Consider the following 19,905-nt stretch of genomic DNA (forward strand, 5'->3'; position numbering starts at 1 on the left):
TACCCTTAATTTCTCAAAAACTACTGAATGGATTTACACCAAATCACAAAAAAAGCACAATCTGCGGGCCAAGTTCGAGCTTCCTGCCGAATATGAAGTAATTCCGTTCAGGAGTTTTTGACATAGCCCATCTTAAAGAAGTCTATGGAAAATGCACAGGGGATTTTGCGGTTTGGGACCCTACCTTTTTTCTCAGTCCCCACCTGACTGATCACCCCGAAACATTCCAGGAAGAAGCTTAGGTACATGAACTTTTTTTGGAAAGTTTTGTGAAGATTCGTCAAATGGGGCCAAAGTTATTAGCCAACCAAATAAACGCTCTTGCTATGGAAAAGCAGACCTACCTAGGGTCGACCACTATATATATATTATATTAGTATTTTTAAAAACAACAATTGAAAACTGAGCTATGTTTGAGTTTCAAATGTGTAAAACCACTGAAGTTCGCCAGCCTTAAAAGCACACTGGAAAACTCATAGGCATTTTCAAACGAGTAGCAAATTTCAGTGTTTTTGTCCGTTTTTTGGGAACACTTACTTTCATTTTAACCCATGCTAGCTAAGCAGTGCCAAAGAGGCACTTGGCCCCACAACCCATGACCTCCGCCAAGCGCTACAACTTTTTGTGCCCACCCAACCCATACTGCGGATGAAATCTGACAATGCGCAGTGGGGGGTCAGATGCCTGGCCTGTGTGCTACCTCCTGTCTTTCTTGCTTTAGTGGTTTCGTATGTTTAATTTGTTTTTTTAATACAGTGCCTAAAACTCACTGAGTCAGGTATAAAATATGTGTCAAATTCTGCACTTAATATTGCAGCTGTCAAGCTCATGAGTCAGCGCCGACTCACAAGTCATGCACCAAAAACAATATTTTTATCAGGGTCACTTTGTATTTTCCACGCATCTGTGTACCAATCACCACTGCCCAGGGTTGGCTGCCCATTGTTGTGCATTCTTTTTTTTTTTTTGGACAGTGCGAAAAATGTAAGTCACGGCATTATCCCAAGAGTTTTAAGATGGGCAAAAAAAAAAAAAAAAAAAAAGCCTCAGCCCTAACCCAGATAATCAAATTCTTAAACTGTGATTGACAGAAATGACTTGGGAACTTACACGGCAGAGATATACAAAAGTGTTAGCCCTCTAGATCCTGAGTAGCATCTTTTTAAAATGCTAATACCTAAAAAACTACAGAAGAACTTTAAATCAAACCAAAAACACTTTCTGAGTACACGCCAAGTTTGGCGCAACTCCATTCTGCTGTCCGTACTGTAGGTGAGAACAAAATTTCCTACAGCTAAAAAGAAAATCACTCATTTTCCCCACCCCTCAGCTTTTAAGAAGGGATTTTTACAAAGCTTGGCATGCTAAAACACAGCTGAACGAACTCCCCCACTGACGCGTTTTGCGCAAATCCATCTACGGAGTTAAAAGTAAAAGGCAAATCAAAAAATGCTCTTCAATGATAAGTGTGGTTCAAAGGCCAAGGTGCACGGTAATGAAGGTCAGGGTGTTGAATTCTATTAGGAGTTCCATATTCCACGCGTTCCACACATATTTAACCCATTTACCTGGCTACTGGGTCTGATGTGTTTGCATATGCTTTAGGAATTGTTGTTAAAACAGTGGTACCTTAAACCTAGCCAAGATTCAAGGAACGGGATAATATAACCTTTACTTACCCCTCTGCCTACTTAATTGCAATGTTAAGTTCATCGCCAAACTAATTTCCCCAAGGTTGACAGAGGTGGCTTCACAAAGACTTGAGTTTATCAATCTAAGCCCCCATATTAACCCTCAATAATAATAATGTGATTGATCCATGATATCTTTAGTCCTCGGGGGCCAGTCAACATCCACTATCTTGTTATTAGGTGCCATGAGAAGAATGGTTGCCCATTATTATCCACTTTGTTTAAAGTGGATCAATAATTAGAATAAGCATGTTAAACATAAACAATAACTGGCTGTAGCTGATCAACAAAATATTAGATTACGATTTAAAATGAGTCTTGGTATGATGAAGAGCATTTCTCAAGAGCCGAAAGCAAGCTATGTAGTTTGTAAACACATCATGGGACTGTCTTGGCACTAGTAAAATATGTGGTTGACTAATTAACCTGGTCGAGAGCTCACATATGATATATATGACCACAAATCCTAATTTGCCTAACAAGGAAAAAATAAATCAAGTAAATAATGCATTTTATCCTCTTTCTACTGTCAAACCATTTAAGTAAAAAGGAAAAATTAGGTACAATGTAAAATGCCTTATAAACATGTGGTGCACTATTTCCTGCCTAGGTGGTGCTCGTGATTTATGAATCCAAGGTGGTAGCGGACACAAGGCCCAGCCTCCAGATTTTGAGTTTTAAGCATGGAGACCTACCAGTAGTTTCTTAATGGAGGATGTCAACGTACTCTGTACTATTATGCAAACATTCTAAGTGACTGACATTGGTGAATATCTGGAATGAAAGCTTTTCATAAACCATGGAACACATACATCCAACTTACCTTCAGAAAGCAACAGAGGCCATCTCCTTTCAAATTTCCTTGGTTGTCCTTGTACAGTTTGATTTTGTATTCTTCAGTATGAATATCCCGCATTATAATACCATACTTGGACATAAGCTCGACGAATTCATCATCTGTTATGTCAGGAGGAAGACCTAGGATAGTATCAAAAGAAAATGTCTATACTACAGCAATGTTTGAGTAAGAAACGTGGGTTTGTTAAAATATATGTACAAGAACAACAATTTGAAAAAAAAATATTTCAGAATTAGGATTCTATTTGTTCATTTAAGCCAAGTCTTATAGCTCCCTCTTCAATTTTTAAATGAATCTGCTTCGTACGGATGGAAGGATAGATGCAAGGGAAAGTCAAGTGTAATGCATCCAGTATAAACACTATTTCATCTGATTGAAGAGCTATACAAAAACACAAAACAAAAATGAAATAAATACTGGAAATCTAGACTCAGATTCCTAAAACATAAATTGTACTGAAAAGGTCACAGCAGATAACAACACAGGGAGTATAAATTAATGATTTATAAATTAGATTACATTATCAAGTTATCGACCGTAACGTCACTGAGAACCGAATAGTTTGGGATTAGGAAGTCTCTATTCCACTGTGTTACAGAGGCCTTTGACTCACACTAAAATGGGCTTTATACAGCACTAATTAAATTGACACATCACATGTCCACCTCCTTGTTTGTAAATCTCCAGAGTGAGATGGATTTCAAGAAGCGTTTTATAAAATCAGCAAAACATTCCTTGAGCTTTGCTATACGTGGCATTTACAGAAGCTGAATCTTTCAGCTGTCTGAGTCCTATTTAATATCAACACACTTATCCCCAAGCAAGGAAAAGTTCCTCAAATATTTAAGTTACCAACCTATTTCCTTAATTTTTGATGTTAAGGATCTAGTCAAGATACTGGCAAAGCGGTTACTTAAGATGGTCCCATTGCTTGTAAATGTAGCAGAGGTAGGGTTTGTTCCAGAACGTTTGTTCAAGAACCACTTTTGTACGGTGGCACTTTTTCGCTGGAAAACTAAAGGCCTTTTTCTCTAGGTGCCTTGAATCTCTCATTATGCAATTAAACTGTTTTCTCATTATGCCAAATGAGGATACCTATTTTGCATACTTAAGACATTAGGCCTAAGATAGGATACTGAAAACTGAATGACTACACTATTGCTCAATCTAACTTATTAACTGTTCAGGTTTCCTATCCTGAGTCACAGTCAAAAGAGGAGTCTGTTTCACAGATCTGGTTAAATTTCAGCACACTTATGTTTACCTAGCTCGATATGTTGAGCTTAATTTAACTCTGTCAAACTGAGACAGAGTTAAATCAGGGAGGTCAAAGTGCTGATTTGCTAGTACCATTGGCGCTGTTTGATAAATCTACAGAAACTTCATTAAACTTGTACTTGTTTAGTTTCCTAATAGGTCGGCAAGTTAAGCCAGGGACGAGGATCCCAGATGAACAGAATACATGCAGAGTGTTATATGCGATTTATTAATATTAGCGAGTATGCAGAAGGGCCATAACTCACTAAATGCCCTTCCTTCATCAAAATGGTATTAAATAGCATGTTACATTCTATTCATCTGCGTTAAAAATGGGGTCTCTAGTTAGCAGTCAGTTTGCATCATGTCCAAGTAGACACCCTGACTCTAGTCAAGGTTAGGGAGATACATAACTCAGATAACCCCTGCTCACCCCATTGGTAGCTTGGCGCAAGCAGTCAGGCATATCTCAGAGGCAATGTGTATAGTATTTGTACCAACACACACAGTGAAAACACCACAAAAGGACTCCAAACCAGTTTTGCAAAATAGCCAATATTTATCCAAATCAAACAAGATAAAAATGACAAACATCCAACATACACAAGCAAAGATATGAATTTTTAAAGTAAAAAGATTCTTAATCCATAGAAATCAATGGATGTGTTGTCTTAGCATAAAGTACCTGGTATGCATCAAAAATAAAGCTGCACGGGCAGGGTGCATCGGAAAAGCAAGCAATGCATCGATTCCTTACTCACAAGTGAGGCCATGTGTCAATTCTTTCTCCATCGGGCAAGCCATGCGTTGATTCTTTCTTCGCAGGGAAGAGATGCGTTGATTTCCGGACAAGCAGCCTCAGGTCTGTGCAGTGATGTTTGCAGGTTTTGACGCCCAGGGATGATGCGTGGAAAATCTGGACGCACGGCAGCAATGGATTTGCGATGAGCTGGTGATGCGGCGATTCCACCGGCACTGCATTGATTTTTCAGCTGTGTTGCAGGCGCTGTGTCGATTTTTCTGCCGCTCGGCTCCGGTGTGTGGATTTTCACCCTGGGTTCACTAGCTTATCCTTTCAAGGGCCCAGGGACTGGATATGGCAACACTTGGCAGGGTTGGGGTCTCAGCAAGAGAGCCCAAGTGCTGGCAGATGGAGTCTTTGATGGCCCTTAGACTTCAGAACAGGGGGCAAGCTCAGTCCAAGCCCTTGGAGAATCTTCACAAGGAGGATACAAAGCAAAGTTCAGTCTTTGTCCTCTACAAAGCAGAAGCAGCAACTGCAGGCCAACCAACCAAAGCACCCCCAGCAAAGGGACAGTCCTCCTCCTCCTCCAGCACTTCAGCTCTTCTTCTTGGCAGAGGTTCCTCTTGATTCAGAAGTATTCTATGAGTCTGGGGTTTTGGGTTCACTACTTATACTCATTTCGGCCTTTGGAGTAGGCAAACTTCAAAGGAAGGTCCCTGTTGTTCACAAGATCCTGCCTTTCCCATGCCTGGCCCCAGACACACACCAGGGGGTTGGGGTCTGCACTGAGTGAGGACAGGCACAGCCCTTTCAGGTTTAAGTGTCAGCTCCTCATTCCCCAATCTAGCCCAGGAGACTCATCAGGATATGCAGGACACACCTCAGCTCCGTTAGTGTCACTGTCTAGGGGGAAATTCACATACATCCCAACTGTCAGTCTGACCCAGACGTGGATTCCACAGGCAGACATAGGCACAGAATGGTTAAGCAAGACAATGCCCACTTTCTAAAAGTGGCATTTTCAAACTGTGAACTCAGAGACCCAAAACTGTTTCCATATCTGCTCCCAATGGGAACCTGCATTTAAAAGACTTCACAGGCAGTCCCCCATGTTAACCCATGGGAGGGATAGGCATTGCGATAGTGAAAACCAAATTTGGCAGTATTAGGACATGTAAAACACACCAGTACACGTCCTACCTTTTAAATACACTGCACCCTCCCCATAGGGCTACAGAGGGTCTACCTTAGAGATGACTTACATGTAGTAAAAGGGAAGGTTTGAGACTGGTGAGTGGGTACACTTGCTAGGTCGAATTGACAGCTCAAGACTGCTCACACAGACACTGCAACGGCAGGTCTGAGACATGTTTACAGGGCTACTCAGCTGGGTGGCATAATCAGTGCTGCAGGCCCACTAGCAGCATTTGATTTACAGGCCCTGGCACCTCCTGGGCACTTTGCTAAGGACTTACTAGTAAATGAAATATGCCAGTTACGGATAACCAAACATAATCACAATTTATACAGGAAGCACTTGCACTCTAGTACTGGTCAGCAGTGGTAAAGTGCCCAGAGAGCCAAAAACCAGCAAAGACAAAGTCCAGCACACAGTCAAAAATACAGGAAGCAAGGGGAGCCACACCAAGGACGCCAGGTCAAACAATCTGTATAAATGATTTATCCCATTGGCATTTTTTCATGTATACGTTTTTAGACTGTATTTAATCAAAATCAGGAAGCAAGGAGTTAAATACTGAGCATTACGGTAACACTGCAATATAGAGGCCTCATAATATTAGAAGAGTTGCTTGCATGTGTAAAGTCATTGTAACACGCACTCTGACAGTAAAAAGTGTTTTCTCATGGCAATATCACAGTCATGTGGGTATAACATGGAATTTGCCATTTGCACTGTAGTAATAAATGAGTGAATGTACATTTATTAGTAAAGTTGCTCTATATACTGTTCATATCCCTCATTTATTTGCACTGTCAGGGCATAAATATATCTGAGCAGCGAAGTAATCATCTATGCATTTCAGTCGTAGCTGACCTTTCTGCGCAACAAGAAGTGTACACTTCTTCACTTCACATTTATTAGCTAGTAATAGAAATACAAAAAACTACAAAGTGCTCTGTGTAAAGCAGCACTTAATCATGTAGATGACTTAAAGGTTTGCCATAAGGCTAAAAAACACATGATCATGAACTAATAATCAATAGATTCAATCATACAAATAGTTAATGTTTTATCAGATTTTTCATGATATCTGGAATAAGTTATGTTCTAAAATGTTATGGCGCGCAATAAGGAAAGGCCTGGAGCTAAGTATGAGGAATAGAAACAACTCTTAAAATAAACATACTCATTACAGGGTGAAATACAAAGTTTTTCATGCTTTACTGAAAGCCAGATGATTCTGAAGGGTCTTTAGCAGAAAAGTTAACAGGTTTCCAGTGTTCAGTGGTGGCCACAAAAAACAGATCAACAGGCTGAACTAGATCTTTCAGATGTGGAAATGTACCCATTGTTGTAGCTCCAGAGCAAAGAAGTCTCACTGGAAGCTAGGGAGTTATTGTTTTTGAATGTATACAGGCTCTTGTTGGCAGAATGCCAGATGCAAAATATAAAGACTAGTGAATGTGATTTGGTTTGCTGAAAGGACACCGATGAGAAACTAGAATATAACTCATTAATTACTCATTAAATCTGTTCATTAATCATTACATTTGTTTATCCAAGTGGCCATCATTTTATCATCATTTACGTTATATTCATTCATGTGACTTCTGTAATATACGTTCATATTACTTAGCCGCAGGTTGAAATATGAAGCCATAGGCATAGACATTACTCATGTTGCTGGTGTGAGTTAAAATAATACACACACATACATGTATTACACTATTTATTACATTCATGATGTTCTAACCTACCAGTCACATAGACATTGGTGTTTCGACCTTCTTCAACCTCAAACCAACCTAAAAAAAATATGAAAATTATGATTATATTAGTTACACTTGAGCCACAATCCTTCAATAAACATTTGTCATCTGCTTATTTTTGACAGATTACGAAAATGAAGATATTAGATTTCCCTCCTGAATTTCATGAAAGCTCTTCTGTGGAAGTCTCTTAAAGAGGCAATGCCTTTTTAGCTAGGCCAGTGGTTCATAAGCTTGTGACTGCTGTGGGCCCCACTGAATCCCTACTAGAATCTAGGGGTCCCCACTGAGTCAATACTGGAAGCCGATGGGACCCCCAGACTAAGCAATTTCTACGATCGGAACCGCAAAATGATACACAAAAATACAGAAACAAGCATACATCAAATAAACAAATATTGAAATATTTTATTTAATTCGCAATCAAATGTAGAAAAATGTATATTTTAATGAGAAGGTTGGAGCTTTTCTAAATCTGTTTTTTTAATTCTTAAAGACAATGAGATATGCCAACTTGTAGCATATCACTTTGCTTTTTAGCTCCTAAAGCGTGTTTACTTTTTGTTGGCATTTCATTTGATGCCAGCCATTGTCTACTATATTCTCTTTCTTATACGTACACTGCTCCAATGAATCAAGCTATTTAAATTAGAATTACTTTAGTCAAATGAGGGGGACCCATGATATCCGTACAGTAGAGTCTGCTGCAAACAAAATGTAATTAAGATTCATGATAGTGTTCATCTCTTCTAGAGAAGCGCGGTTAAGGTTAAAGTCCACTGTATTCTGAGAAGGCGTCTAACTGATCGGACGAATCTGGTTAGGAAAATGCAAATGTTTTTCACTTTTTCCCACAAAAAAAGTATATTTAGCTTGTCAAAAAGCGTTTTACTGGAATGACATTATGTGAGCTATGTGAATTTTTTTAGAGCTAAAGCAACCACACGTATAAGTGCTGAAGGCTAGTTCCAGCATACTGATTTCTAGACTCTAGTACAGATTTTAAATTTTTAATAGCTCTTTCTTATGTGTTCTTTCTGCAAGGCCCTATAGTCTTTTTTTCCAAGCTCATCTTTTCCTACCGCCTGGTCTCGAATTTCCTGGTTGCCTGGTTATAGGATTTCATTATTCAGGTCAACAAATGGGGCTCTGTGTGACTGAGCCCTTCTGTGGAACAAGAAAAAGAGTTGCCACAACAAAATACAAAATACAAAAGATAGGCCTCTAACTGGTCCTCCTCGATCAGGGGGGCTACTTCTTTTTCGTAGCTAAAATGTGTTCAGAGGAGTTTATCGTGAGATACTGAAGAAGGAGAGATGTAAATAAGGAAGTGGCAGGGTGTAAGGAAATGCCTCCTTGGCATGGTTACCCCCTGACTTTTTGCCTTTGCTGATGCTAAGTTTTGATTTGAAAGTGTGCTGAGGCCTGCTAACCAGGCCCCAGCACCAGTGTTCTTTCCCTAACCTGTACTTTTGTTTCCACAATTGGCACACCCTGGCATCCAGGTAAGACCCTTGTAACTGGTACCCCTGGTACCAAGGGCCCTGATGCCAGGGAAGGTCTCTAAGGGATGCAGCATGTCTTATGCCACCCTGGGGACCCCTCACTCAGCACAGACACACTGCTTGCCAGCTTGTGTGTGCTGGTGAGGACAAAACGAGTAAGTCGACATGGCACTCCCCTCAGGGTGCCATGCCAACCTCACACTGCCTATGCAGTATAGATAAGTCACCCCTCTAGCAGGCCTTACATCCCTAAGGCAGGGTGCACTATACCATAGGTGAGGGCACCAGTGCATGAGCACTGTGCCCCTACAGTGTCTAAGCAAAACCTTAGACATTGTAAGTGAAGGGTAGCCATAAGAGTATATGGTCTGGGAGTCTGTCGTGCACAAACTCCACAGCACCATAATGGCTACACTGAAAACTGTGAAGTTTGGTATCAAACTTCTCAGCACAATAAATGCACACTGATGCCAGTGTACATTTTATTGTAACATACACCCCAGAGGGCACCTTAGAGGTGCCCCCTGAAACCTTAAACAACTACCCGTGTAGGCTGACTGGTTTTAGCAACCTGCCACACTCGAGACATGTTGCTGGCCACATGGGGAGAGTGCCTTTGTCACTCTGTGGCTAGTAACAAAGCCTGTACTGGGTGAAGATGCTGATCACCTCCCCCTTGCAGGAACTGTAACACCTGGTGGTGAGCCTCAAAGGCTCACCCCCTTTGTTACAGCATCCCAGGGCATTCCAGCTAGTGGAGTTGCCCGCCCCCTCTGGCCACAGCCCCACTTTTGGCGGCAAGGCCAGAGGAGATAATGAGAAAAACAAGGAGGAGTCACTGGCCAGTCAGGACAGCCCCTAAGGCAACCTGAGCTGAGGTGACTCTGACTTTTAGAAATCCTCCATCTTGCAAATGGAGGATTCCCCCAATAAGGATAGGAATGTGACCCCCTCCCCTTGGGAGGAGGCACAAAGAGGGTGTAGCCACCCTCAGGGCTAGTAGCCATTGGCTTCTGCCCTCCCAGACCTAAACACACCCCTAAATTCTGTATTAAGGGGCTCCCCAGAACATAGGAACTCAGATTCCTGCAACCTAAGAAGAAGAGGACTGCTAAGCTGAAAAACCCTGCAGAGAAGACGGAGACACCAACTGCTTTGGCCGCAGCTCTACCGGCCTGTCTCCCCCCTTCTGAAGACACTGCTCCAGCGACGCTTTCCCCAGGGACCAGCGACCTCTGAATCCGCAGAGGACTGCCCTGCTCTAGAAGGACCAAGAACTCCCGAGGACAGCGGCTCTGTTCACCCAAGACTGCAACTTTGTTTCAAAGGAGCAACTTTAAAACAACTTGCGTTTCCCGCCGGAAGCGTGAGACTTGCTACTCTGCACCCGACGCCCCCGGCTCGACTTGTGGAGAACAATCACTTCAGGGAGGACTCCCCGGCGACTGCGAGACCGTGAGTAGCCAGAGTTGCAACCCTGAGCCCCCACAGCGACGCCTGTAGAAGGAATCCCGAGGCTCCCCCTGACCGTGACTGCCTGCTCCTCAGATCCCGACGCCTGGTAAAGACTCTGCACCCGCAGCCCCCAGGACCTGAAGGATCGGAGCTCCAGTGCAGGAGTGACCCCCCAGGAGGCCCCCTCCCTTGCCCAGGTGGTGGCTACCCCGAGGAGCCCCCCCATTGCCTACATCGCTGAAGAGACCCCTTGGTCTCCCATTGATTTCTATTGCTAACCCGACGCTTGTTTGCACACTGCACCCGGCCGCCCCGTGCTGCTGAGGGTGTACTTTCTGTGCTGACTTGTGTCCTCCCCGGTGCCCTACAAAACCCCCCTGGTCTGCCCCCCGAAGACGCAGGTACTTACCTGCTGGCAGACTGGAACCGGGGCACCCCCTTCTCCATTGAAGCCTATGCGTTTTGGGCACCACTTTGACCTCTGCACCTGACCGGCCCTGAGCTGCTGGTGTGGTATCTTTGGGGTTGCTCTGAACCCCCAACGGTGGGCTACCTTGGACCCAAACTTGAACCCCGTAGGTGGTTTACTTACCTGCAAAAACTAACTAACTCTTACTTCCCCCAGGAACTGTTGAAAATTGCACTGTCTAGTTTTAAAATAGCTATATGTGATTTATTTGAAAACTGTGTATGCTATTTTTATTATTCAAAGTTCCTAAAGTACCTACCTGTAATACCTTTCATTTGAAGTATTACATGTAAAAGTTGAACCTGTGGTTCTTAAAATAAACTAAGAAAATATATTTTTCTATACAAAAACCTATTGGCCTGGAATTGTCTCTGAGTGTGTGTTCCTCATTTATTGCTTGTGTGTGTACAGCAAATGCTTAACACTACTCCTTTGATAAGCCTACTGCTCGACCACACTACCACAAAATAGAGCATTAGTATTATCTCTTTTTGCCACTATCTTACCTCTAAGGGGAACCCTTGGACTCTGTGCATACTATTCCTTACTTTGAAATAGTGCATACAGAGCCAAGTTCCTACACAGGGTGTACCTATTTCTGTTAAATGTGTATGGTAACCTCAAGCCAAGTCTGCATTGGCCACTACAAAAAGACCATACTCGTATGATTTATCCACCATCTCATATTTACATTTATCCAAGAGCGGAACAGAGAAGTGGCCGTCAGCCCACAACTGCTTACCATTCTCAGGTAAGGGCTGGGATAGAAAATAGCTAAACAGCTATCTATCACTGAGATAGGTACACTGTGCGATCCATCTTAAAAACCTAGACTAATAGACCTGCCCTTTTCTGCTTTTGCTAAATTTCAGCTCAGCGCTTAGAAGTTGCAAAAGGATGTTAGGAATTTCCTAACCATGTTAAGAATGTTCATATTTGTTTCACTGGTCAAGTCATGCATTGTTACATTTATTTTCAAATTATGTGCGGTTGCCATTCATATTATATGCACTCGACTTAGATTAACACCGCCAGGAATGTGTACAGGTCGCAGTCCAGCTGGAACTGTAAATAGTGTTGGTGCCCTGAAATAAATCCTTGCATCAGGTGGTTAAATATTAGACCCCTGCAGCTCTGGTGGCAACCCTCAGTTCATGACACTCTCTTACTGGTGAACCTGCTCTTCAGAGTGACGGTCATTATATTGAGAGCCACAGAGAAGACAGCAACAAGGTTAATTCTTCTACAAAACAGACTGCAGAGTTCTATAAATTAATACACATATATATATGTATATATATATATATATATATATATATATATATATATATATATATATATATATATATATATATATATATATATATATATATATATATACATACACATTCCCACTCTTTGGCACCTTAAAGAGATGTGAGGTGATGGTTAAATTCTACATTACTCTATCTTACGCAACCTATAATAATTGGTTTTAACTTGCGGGTGCCACAAAAACAAAGAAACTGTAGTTGTATGTGATAGTGGGATGTCCCTCGCACCCCAAGTCTTTGCAGTGATCACACATTTTTATGTTCAGCTGAGAGCACTTAAACACATTCTTACCCTCCTCTCTGAGAGCATCATGCTATAGCAGCAGACAGTGGTCAAATGGCGCTAAACTACTACAATGCTCTTTATCGCTGCATCACCAGGACCTTGTTGGGAGGCTTCTGAGGAGGAAGAATTTGACCATCTGAGCCATTACAACATTAAAGCAGAAGAGACTGTTTCTGGGGAAGGAAGACCATGCCTTTGGAGCTAGGTTGTGGGTATCACATTTAAGCATTTAAAGCAGATAGCACCCATTTGCTTATCTGCAATGACCATCTCCCACTAACATTTGGGACAATATGCAGCAAAATTAAAGCAACGCTGATCCAATATTCAATCTTCCCACTCAGGAAGGACGCTCCTTCTCAAAGAAAGCAATCACTATTCTTCGTTTGTTATCAGGAGACAATAGACTTAGAACCTCACTGAAGAGCTTCAAAAAAAATCTTAAGACTTGCCTTCTTTGCTATGCGACTCATAAGATGAGCACCATGAACCAAGTGGGTAATGTGCACTTTAAAAGACATTCACTCAGTCAATCAATGCGTGCAGGTCAGGCTCAGTGGCTACTATCTGCAAATATTACCAAGACAAACAATAGAGATGCCTATCGTCAACCAGCAAATTTAGGGCAGAGATGTTTATGCTTACGTTGCAAATGAAAGAATATATTTTTACTTGAAGACAGGAGTTTCTTTTCCTGCACAGACATTAAGATACCAAAGAAAAAAATCATCATTCATATGCAGAGAGAATTATCCAGATCAGTGACAAGAATTAAGACTCGTACCTGTAGAGCAAAGAAAGAAGTGCATCTCAAAACAAAGTAATGGGTGCTCTCTTGTAGCAAATGTTCCTTAAAAGAAAATTAATTTGCAATGGCAATATCAAATGTTTCAGGAAATAAGATGCAAAGTAAAATAAAAAAACATTGATTTCGGAGAAAGAGGAGCTAATATCTCTGGTTTCTGGTCTGATCAGGCAGCAACATGGGAGAGAGTTGGTGGAGGGCATTAGCTTAGGTACAATTTCATAGCACATGTATTTACCCATGTCTAAATTAAGAACATTTAGAAAGGTGGGTCGCTTCTAAATTTGTGTGCTCTATGGGATGTATTACCTGGCTCAGGTTTTCTCTTCTCTGCTTTCGGTTTATGCTCCTTCTGTTCTGCTGCAGGGGCAATATTTTTGTCCGGATCCTTAGGTGGCCCTTTATTTTTGGCAGGAGCTTCGGATGTGTCTGTAGGTTTAATCTCATTCTGTGGAACAGGCTCCGCCGTACGCAGTACGTCCTCGGCGGGCAAACCATAGTTCGCATGGTATAAAGCCAAGAAGTCATCTGTGATCTGTTTCAGAAACCAAGCAAAATTGTTGAATCTGCACAGTTCTACCTGCAAAACTGAACTCAACAAAAAGGTAAACATATCTGTAAAATCAAATGAGGCAAGCAGAGTTCACACCCAATCTGATTACTCTGATACAAACATCTAACATTTAGAAATTCAACTAAAGGTACATCTGAGAATGTACTCTTTAGGCTAATGGATTCACCAGATTTATTATTAAGGGCTTATCAAATAAATCTACTGCTCAGAAACCCTTGTACTTCTATGTAAGTTGATATTGTCAATACTTATGGACAACGAAACACTAATCTCAGCTCCCATGTTATTCTTTGTCTTGCATTGTAACTAGTAAACCAAGTCACAGGGGCAAGCTGTGTGTATGCTTTTTCTCAAATGCCAGTTTTCTTCTCCTATAAAATTGATAGGATTACTTTTCCTTGAGTTCACCAACTCCTCTAGAACAGTGTCGTCTCAATTAACTACCTAAGAGTCAGACTATTATTTTGTCTTTCTTCCATGGCTCTGAACTAGAAATCAAAAAGGCACTATCAGCCACCAAATTAGATTCCCCATTGGATCCCTGCCTCCCAAAATATTGATAAGCAAGCTGATTAACTATTGATCCTTCATATTACTGCTCTTGTAATCTGTCAATTCTGCAAGTAGGTGCCCAAGCATAATGGAATACTACCTAGTAATACCAAACTGGAACCCAGCAACCAATGTTGCACTTCCAGCCCACAGCTAAAAATCACAGAGGGACTGAATAATAACCAACTTATCTTTTATCTAGAAACAAATGCTATGTTGGATCCAGCTCAATCTGGACTTTCGTTTGATTATACTACAAAAATAGGCCCTTTACCTGCTGTGGACAAACTAAACAGAGAAATTCGAAAGCACTGGTTCAAGTGGATTTTTCAGCAGTGCTACTATTGGCATCCTCCTCAAAGGACTGTGAGACATCCCTATTTGCAACACTGCACTTGACTGATTGGAATCCTTCATGTGCTGCACCCAATCTAATTGCACCAACTCGTTTGAGTCAACTGCATCACCCATTAAATATGGCATCCCTCAGGGCTCTGCTTTGTGCCCTATTCTTTTCAACACCTACATGCTTCCTTTAGCGCCTCTAGTAAAATCCTTGAGGTTTGAAATTCTGCTTTACACAGAAAACACCAAGGTGAAAATTCCCATGCTGAAAGACCCTAGGGACACCAAAACACATTCCAACTCTGCATGCAGGCACGTGGCAACTTGATGCACTCTATTTTTCTGAGAATTAACTCATGTAAAACTGAGGGCTTGATTTAGAGTTTGGCAGAATGGTTACTCCGTATCCTGTCCGGAGAATTACAAGTTCTATAGGCTATAATGGAACTGTAGAACGGTGGACAGGATATCTATAACATTTGTGATTGAGTAACCCCTTCCACCAAACTCTTATGCTAGGATCCTGGCACAATGAATGGTGGCCCATGTCCTTCAAGCTGACCCTGCATGTGTGGTTAGAAACCTAACCATCAGCCTGGAAAAGATATCAGTAAATGCCCAAGTGAATCATACTACATCCTTCTGTTTCAATATCCTGAAAATGGTGGTCTGGTAGACGAAAGACATGGCACCTGACTCTGAGGCTCGGCTGAGTTGGGATGCTTCAGGGAACCCCCACCAGATCAATCCTGAGGACTGTCCCTGCGCCTTACTTCCACTGCAGCGGCCCAGAACGGAAGATCAGAGTTTGGCATCAGCCCTCACATCAGCCGAGGCCCCGCATGATCAACACAGCCAGATCACAGCGAGGCGTTGCAGCCTCAGCACATGGGCCGGCCAGCCGAGTGGAATTGGCCCCCTGAGGTGTAGCCAAGGTAGTGCATTGCCCCACTGACTAACCGGGCAAGGTACCACCTGATATTAGCATCTTCCTGCTCCTTCGCCCAACTTCTTACTTCCGTCCCGGAGGACTCACAGCAAGGAGCCATTTAGGCCAGGCTAAGACAACACCCAGCTCTCCCCCCTCCCGCCCCCCATATTGACTGCAGGGGCACAGAGCTGATCCAGGCCTCCACCCACTCCCACCCAGAGGTCCCCCAGCAGGTGGGGAGACAATTTGCATACTCATCGAGGGTGGACTGCATGCCTCATGGTGAAGTGGTTTGGACTTTCTGGGTCTCACAATAGCCCAGTCGGACATAGACAGTGCCCTGACCTCCTCTTTCTCCTCATCTTCCCCTCCCCTGCACTCTCTCTCGAAACAGAAGTTCCCCCTGGAGATGAATGTGTAATCTGGGGGAATCATTTGTACACTAGATAATGCACTGGGAGACGTCACTGAGAGAGCAACAGAGTCTTACGCCCATTCCACAATTTCTCAGTCACCTGCCATCTTCCTGGAAGGGGTGACATGCCTATCGCCAAGGGCACGCAGGGAAGCCGAATGGCCACAAGCCCTATGCACAGAGCTCAATGGCCTTCAGGAATTCAAAACAGCAGCTACTCTTCATGGAAGTTGTCTCACAGGCCAAAGCCAACCCACCCCATCCACTGGCACTTCAGAACATACAATGGACCTCATTCTCAAGGAAATCCCTGAGGTAGGGCACAGACTGAAGGTCATGGATGAGAATATGACAGACCTCACTGTGGAAACAAAGTCCATCCACGCGGACATCCACGGCTTTCACAACAAGGGGGAGGGATTTAACCAACGCCTGACAGCACTGGAAATGAACATCAACCGCTTCCGGGACTGGAACCCAAAGCGTTGGCACCTGTGTAAAAGGATAATTGACCTTCAAGACAGGAATTGTAGGGACAAAGTTCACTTCTGCAGTATTTTGGAAAAGAATGATGTCCCTGGCGTCCTCCGGGTCTACTTCCTAACCTCTTGGGGCTTCCTTTTGCCATCCCCCTTGAGAATCCTAGAGCCCACACAGTCCAACAATAAAGATCAACATCAGATCGGACGAGAACCATCATAGAATGGTTCCTCTGGCACGAGCAGGCATGGCAAATACTCCAAGCGGCTCAGACATGGAGGTCATATGATTACAAAGGCCACAGGATTTACATACTAGCTGACTTCTCCAAGGAGACAAACGAAAAGCAGAAGGCCTTCTAATCCCTCAGAAATCAACTTAACAAATGGGACATTAAATATTGACTACTGAACTGGTGCACATGTGGATCAAATACATTTAATTATCTGGAGGAACTGCGATCTTTCTTGGAAGGACTCCAAGACCTGAGTATGGACACATCTCATGTTGCCTCCACCACGGCTGCACTGGCCACGACCACACCCATGTCGGAGACTGAGAGCCCGCTACTACGAGGGGGTAGGCATCAGCACAGACTCACCAGATTGCAGAGCTGAAAGGATAAAGGGGTCAGAGCAATGGTGGAGCTAACACAGGAAATGGTCTGTGACAAATCCCGCTCACCCCTGAAGACCGGGCCGTCTAATGACATATGTCCATAGACTGTTGCTGCTTCATTGTATCTCCACAACCGGCAGATGAGTATTGCCTATCTGCTTAATGTTTAACATTTATAGTCTGATGTTATTATCACAGTTACTCATCCAGGAACCTACGGTTATCATGCTATGCCCTCGTGGCTGGCACTGGTAGCAGCTGCCTGCACTCCTGTCACCGCAGGCAGACGTGTGCCCACTGCCTGCTCTTGGCTTGATGTTTGGAGCCCAGCACCCAGGGGCCACTGTTCTGACGCACCGCGGGAGCCTCACATCCTCAAACGTGTCAATGACGCTTGACAACTGGCATTGTGCCCCTGTCTACTCTAAACAGTCAAACTAAAGTGGAGAAGGAGGGTTTAAAGGGACTGGGTCTATCCTCCTTAAAGCTGCAGTAATCGTACAAAAAGGCCAAGCCCGAAAGAACTTCCACAGGAAGACAAAAAGTTTTTTTTGTATGAAAAACCCTCACCCACCAGGGTTACCCCTTGGTGGCATGCTTCATTATTGGGTTTCCTCCTGTTCTGCTACAGAAAGAGGAGTGCTGCGACCGACGGAATACGTGGGAGCACTGTTGGTTTCAACAATGTGAATGCTAAAAGTGATAGGAGTGGTGGGGTCTTGGCGAGTTAAAAATGCCGCCTCTGGATGATATTACTAATTTAATATGTTCCACAGGGTATACTATGTACCTTACCTCCTAATTTTTAGCATTCAAATTGTTGAAACCAACAGTGCTCCCACGTATTCCGTCGGTCGCAGCACACCTGGCTCTGAAGCACAACGGGAGGAAAACCAATAATGAAGCATATCACCCAGGGGTAACCCTGATGGGGGGAGTTTTTTTTTTTTTAGAAAACAACCTTTTGGTCTCCCTGTGGAAGTTCTTTCGGCTGGGCCATTTTGTACAATTACGCTAAACAGTCCTCATGGGCAGCACCGCATGCCCGCCATGCATTTATTGCTGCCCACCCCAGCAGCAGCGCACTCGAGCCCTCTGCTCACCTTTTTCTTTTTCACCCGCTGATGAGTCCTCATGGAGCAAACCCCCAAACCCCTCTCGCCCCACCTGCCACCGATGGTCTCCAGCGGACCCCTGCCCCTCCATCGCAGAGAGCTTTCACAACTACCATCCTATCCCCCACAGGCCAGATAAAAAGGACTCGTGCTTGATCCCCGTCCACCCCCCTTGCGGGCCTCCCCATGTTTGGCAGAGCAGCAGGTCTAGACCTGCTGATTAAAGTTCTTGCTTGACTCCAGGCATCAGACTGAACTGACAGCTTCTGCTCTTCTTGATTTGCTTCCCCCCTCACCCTTACCTAGCATTTTCCCTATGCCTCCCTCTCTCCTCCATCTGATCGACACGGGAGACTGCTGGTTCAGTCCAAGGCGACTCCAGTGTCCACACAAACCTGTTATAGGGTGTTTCCCTTTGTCCCCTCCCCATCACTCTTGTGCATTCCCACTCGACTACCATGTCTCCCATCCCTTCCTGACCTTCACTAGCGGCAGACTGTACACAGTGCACAGCGAGAAAGAGAATACCTCTTTCCTGACTCTGCCACTGCTGCCCACTGATCCAGCGTACTTTGATGTTGCTGCTGAAAGCATTATCATGGAAGGTGAACAGCCTCACGCATTACATAAAATGTAAGAAGGTGCTCACATACCTTAACTCCAGACATGTCGACACAGCTTTACTCCTGGAAACCCAACTCACGAGCACCCATGCGGACAAACTCAGGCACAACTGGGTTGGCAAGGTTAGCCCATAGCCTTTACCCCCCCACCACTGGGTGACGGGAACGGACCACAATCGGAAACGCAAAATGGCTATTTTGATACACAAGTAACCACCATACACAGTGTTCCAGATCAGACCATGTCTCAAGGGTCGGTACACATTTGTCAAGATGCGAATCGGTGACAATGTGCTATGTGCAGGTGTAATATATGTACCAATAGGGCCATAACAACCATTTCTCCTGCAGCTTGTCTAAAGATAGCGATAGACGCCACCCATCTGTCCTGGGGAGCAACTGGAACTTAGCACAGGATGCAATACTGGATCGCACCGGCCCTGTAGAGGTGTTCAACAATGCAGATTGGGCCCTCATGGGCGATATCCTCATGGTTCATGGCCTTCTCGACATTTAGCACATCCTCCGTCCTGGAGATAAAGTATTAACCTATATCTCGCCAATACATGCCACTCAAAGGATGGATTACTTCCTCGCCTCCCAGCAAATGATCAACATGATGAGTGATCCTTGCAAAGCAAATCTATAAACCCTGGTGCCTCAACCTCTGTGACTTTAAAACAGCCCACATACAAGGACCAACTTAAATCTTATGTCACACCTACCTTGAACACAACAAAGGGTACGTAGCCTCAGCATAAACATTATGGGCAGTGGCTAAGGCAACCATTGGGGGCAGTTGATGGAAGATGCCACCGTAAACAAAAAGCAGGCAGCATAGACCATATGAGAGAAACATATTTGACCTAGCATATATACGGCCTGCCCTTCTATTGCCACCAGATGCAACATCGA

General features: G+C 43.7%; 1 protein-coding gene across 1 annotated transcript in view; it reads right to left on the reverse strand.

The window, feature by feature from the left end:
• Window positions 1–19,905, reverse strand: part of HTATSF1 (HIV-1 Tat specific factor 1) — a 230,997-nt gene that overhangs the window by 151,257 nt on the left and 59,835 nt on the right. Inside the window, exons 2-4 of the mRNA XM_069212458.1 lie at window positions 13,647–13,872; window positions 7,493–7,540; window positions 2,515–2,669 (exon numbers count right to left, since the gene is read on the reverse strand). Coding sequence (XP_069068559.1) covers window positions 2,515–2,669; window positions 7,493–7,540; window positions 13,647–13,872 — 429 coding nt within the window. The remainder of the gene's footprint in view (window positions 1–2,514; window positions 2,670–7,492; window positions 7,541–13,646; window positions 13,873–19,905) is intronic.

Source organism: Pleurodeles waltl, chromosome 2_1, assembly GCF_031143425.1.
Source record: "Pleurodeles waltl isolate 20211129_DDA chromosome 2_1, aPleWal1.hap1.20221129, whole genome shotgun sequence".
NCBI lineage: Eukaryota > Metazoa > Chordata > Amphibia > Caudata > Salamandridae > Pleurodeles > Pleurodeles waltl.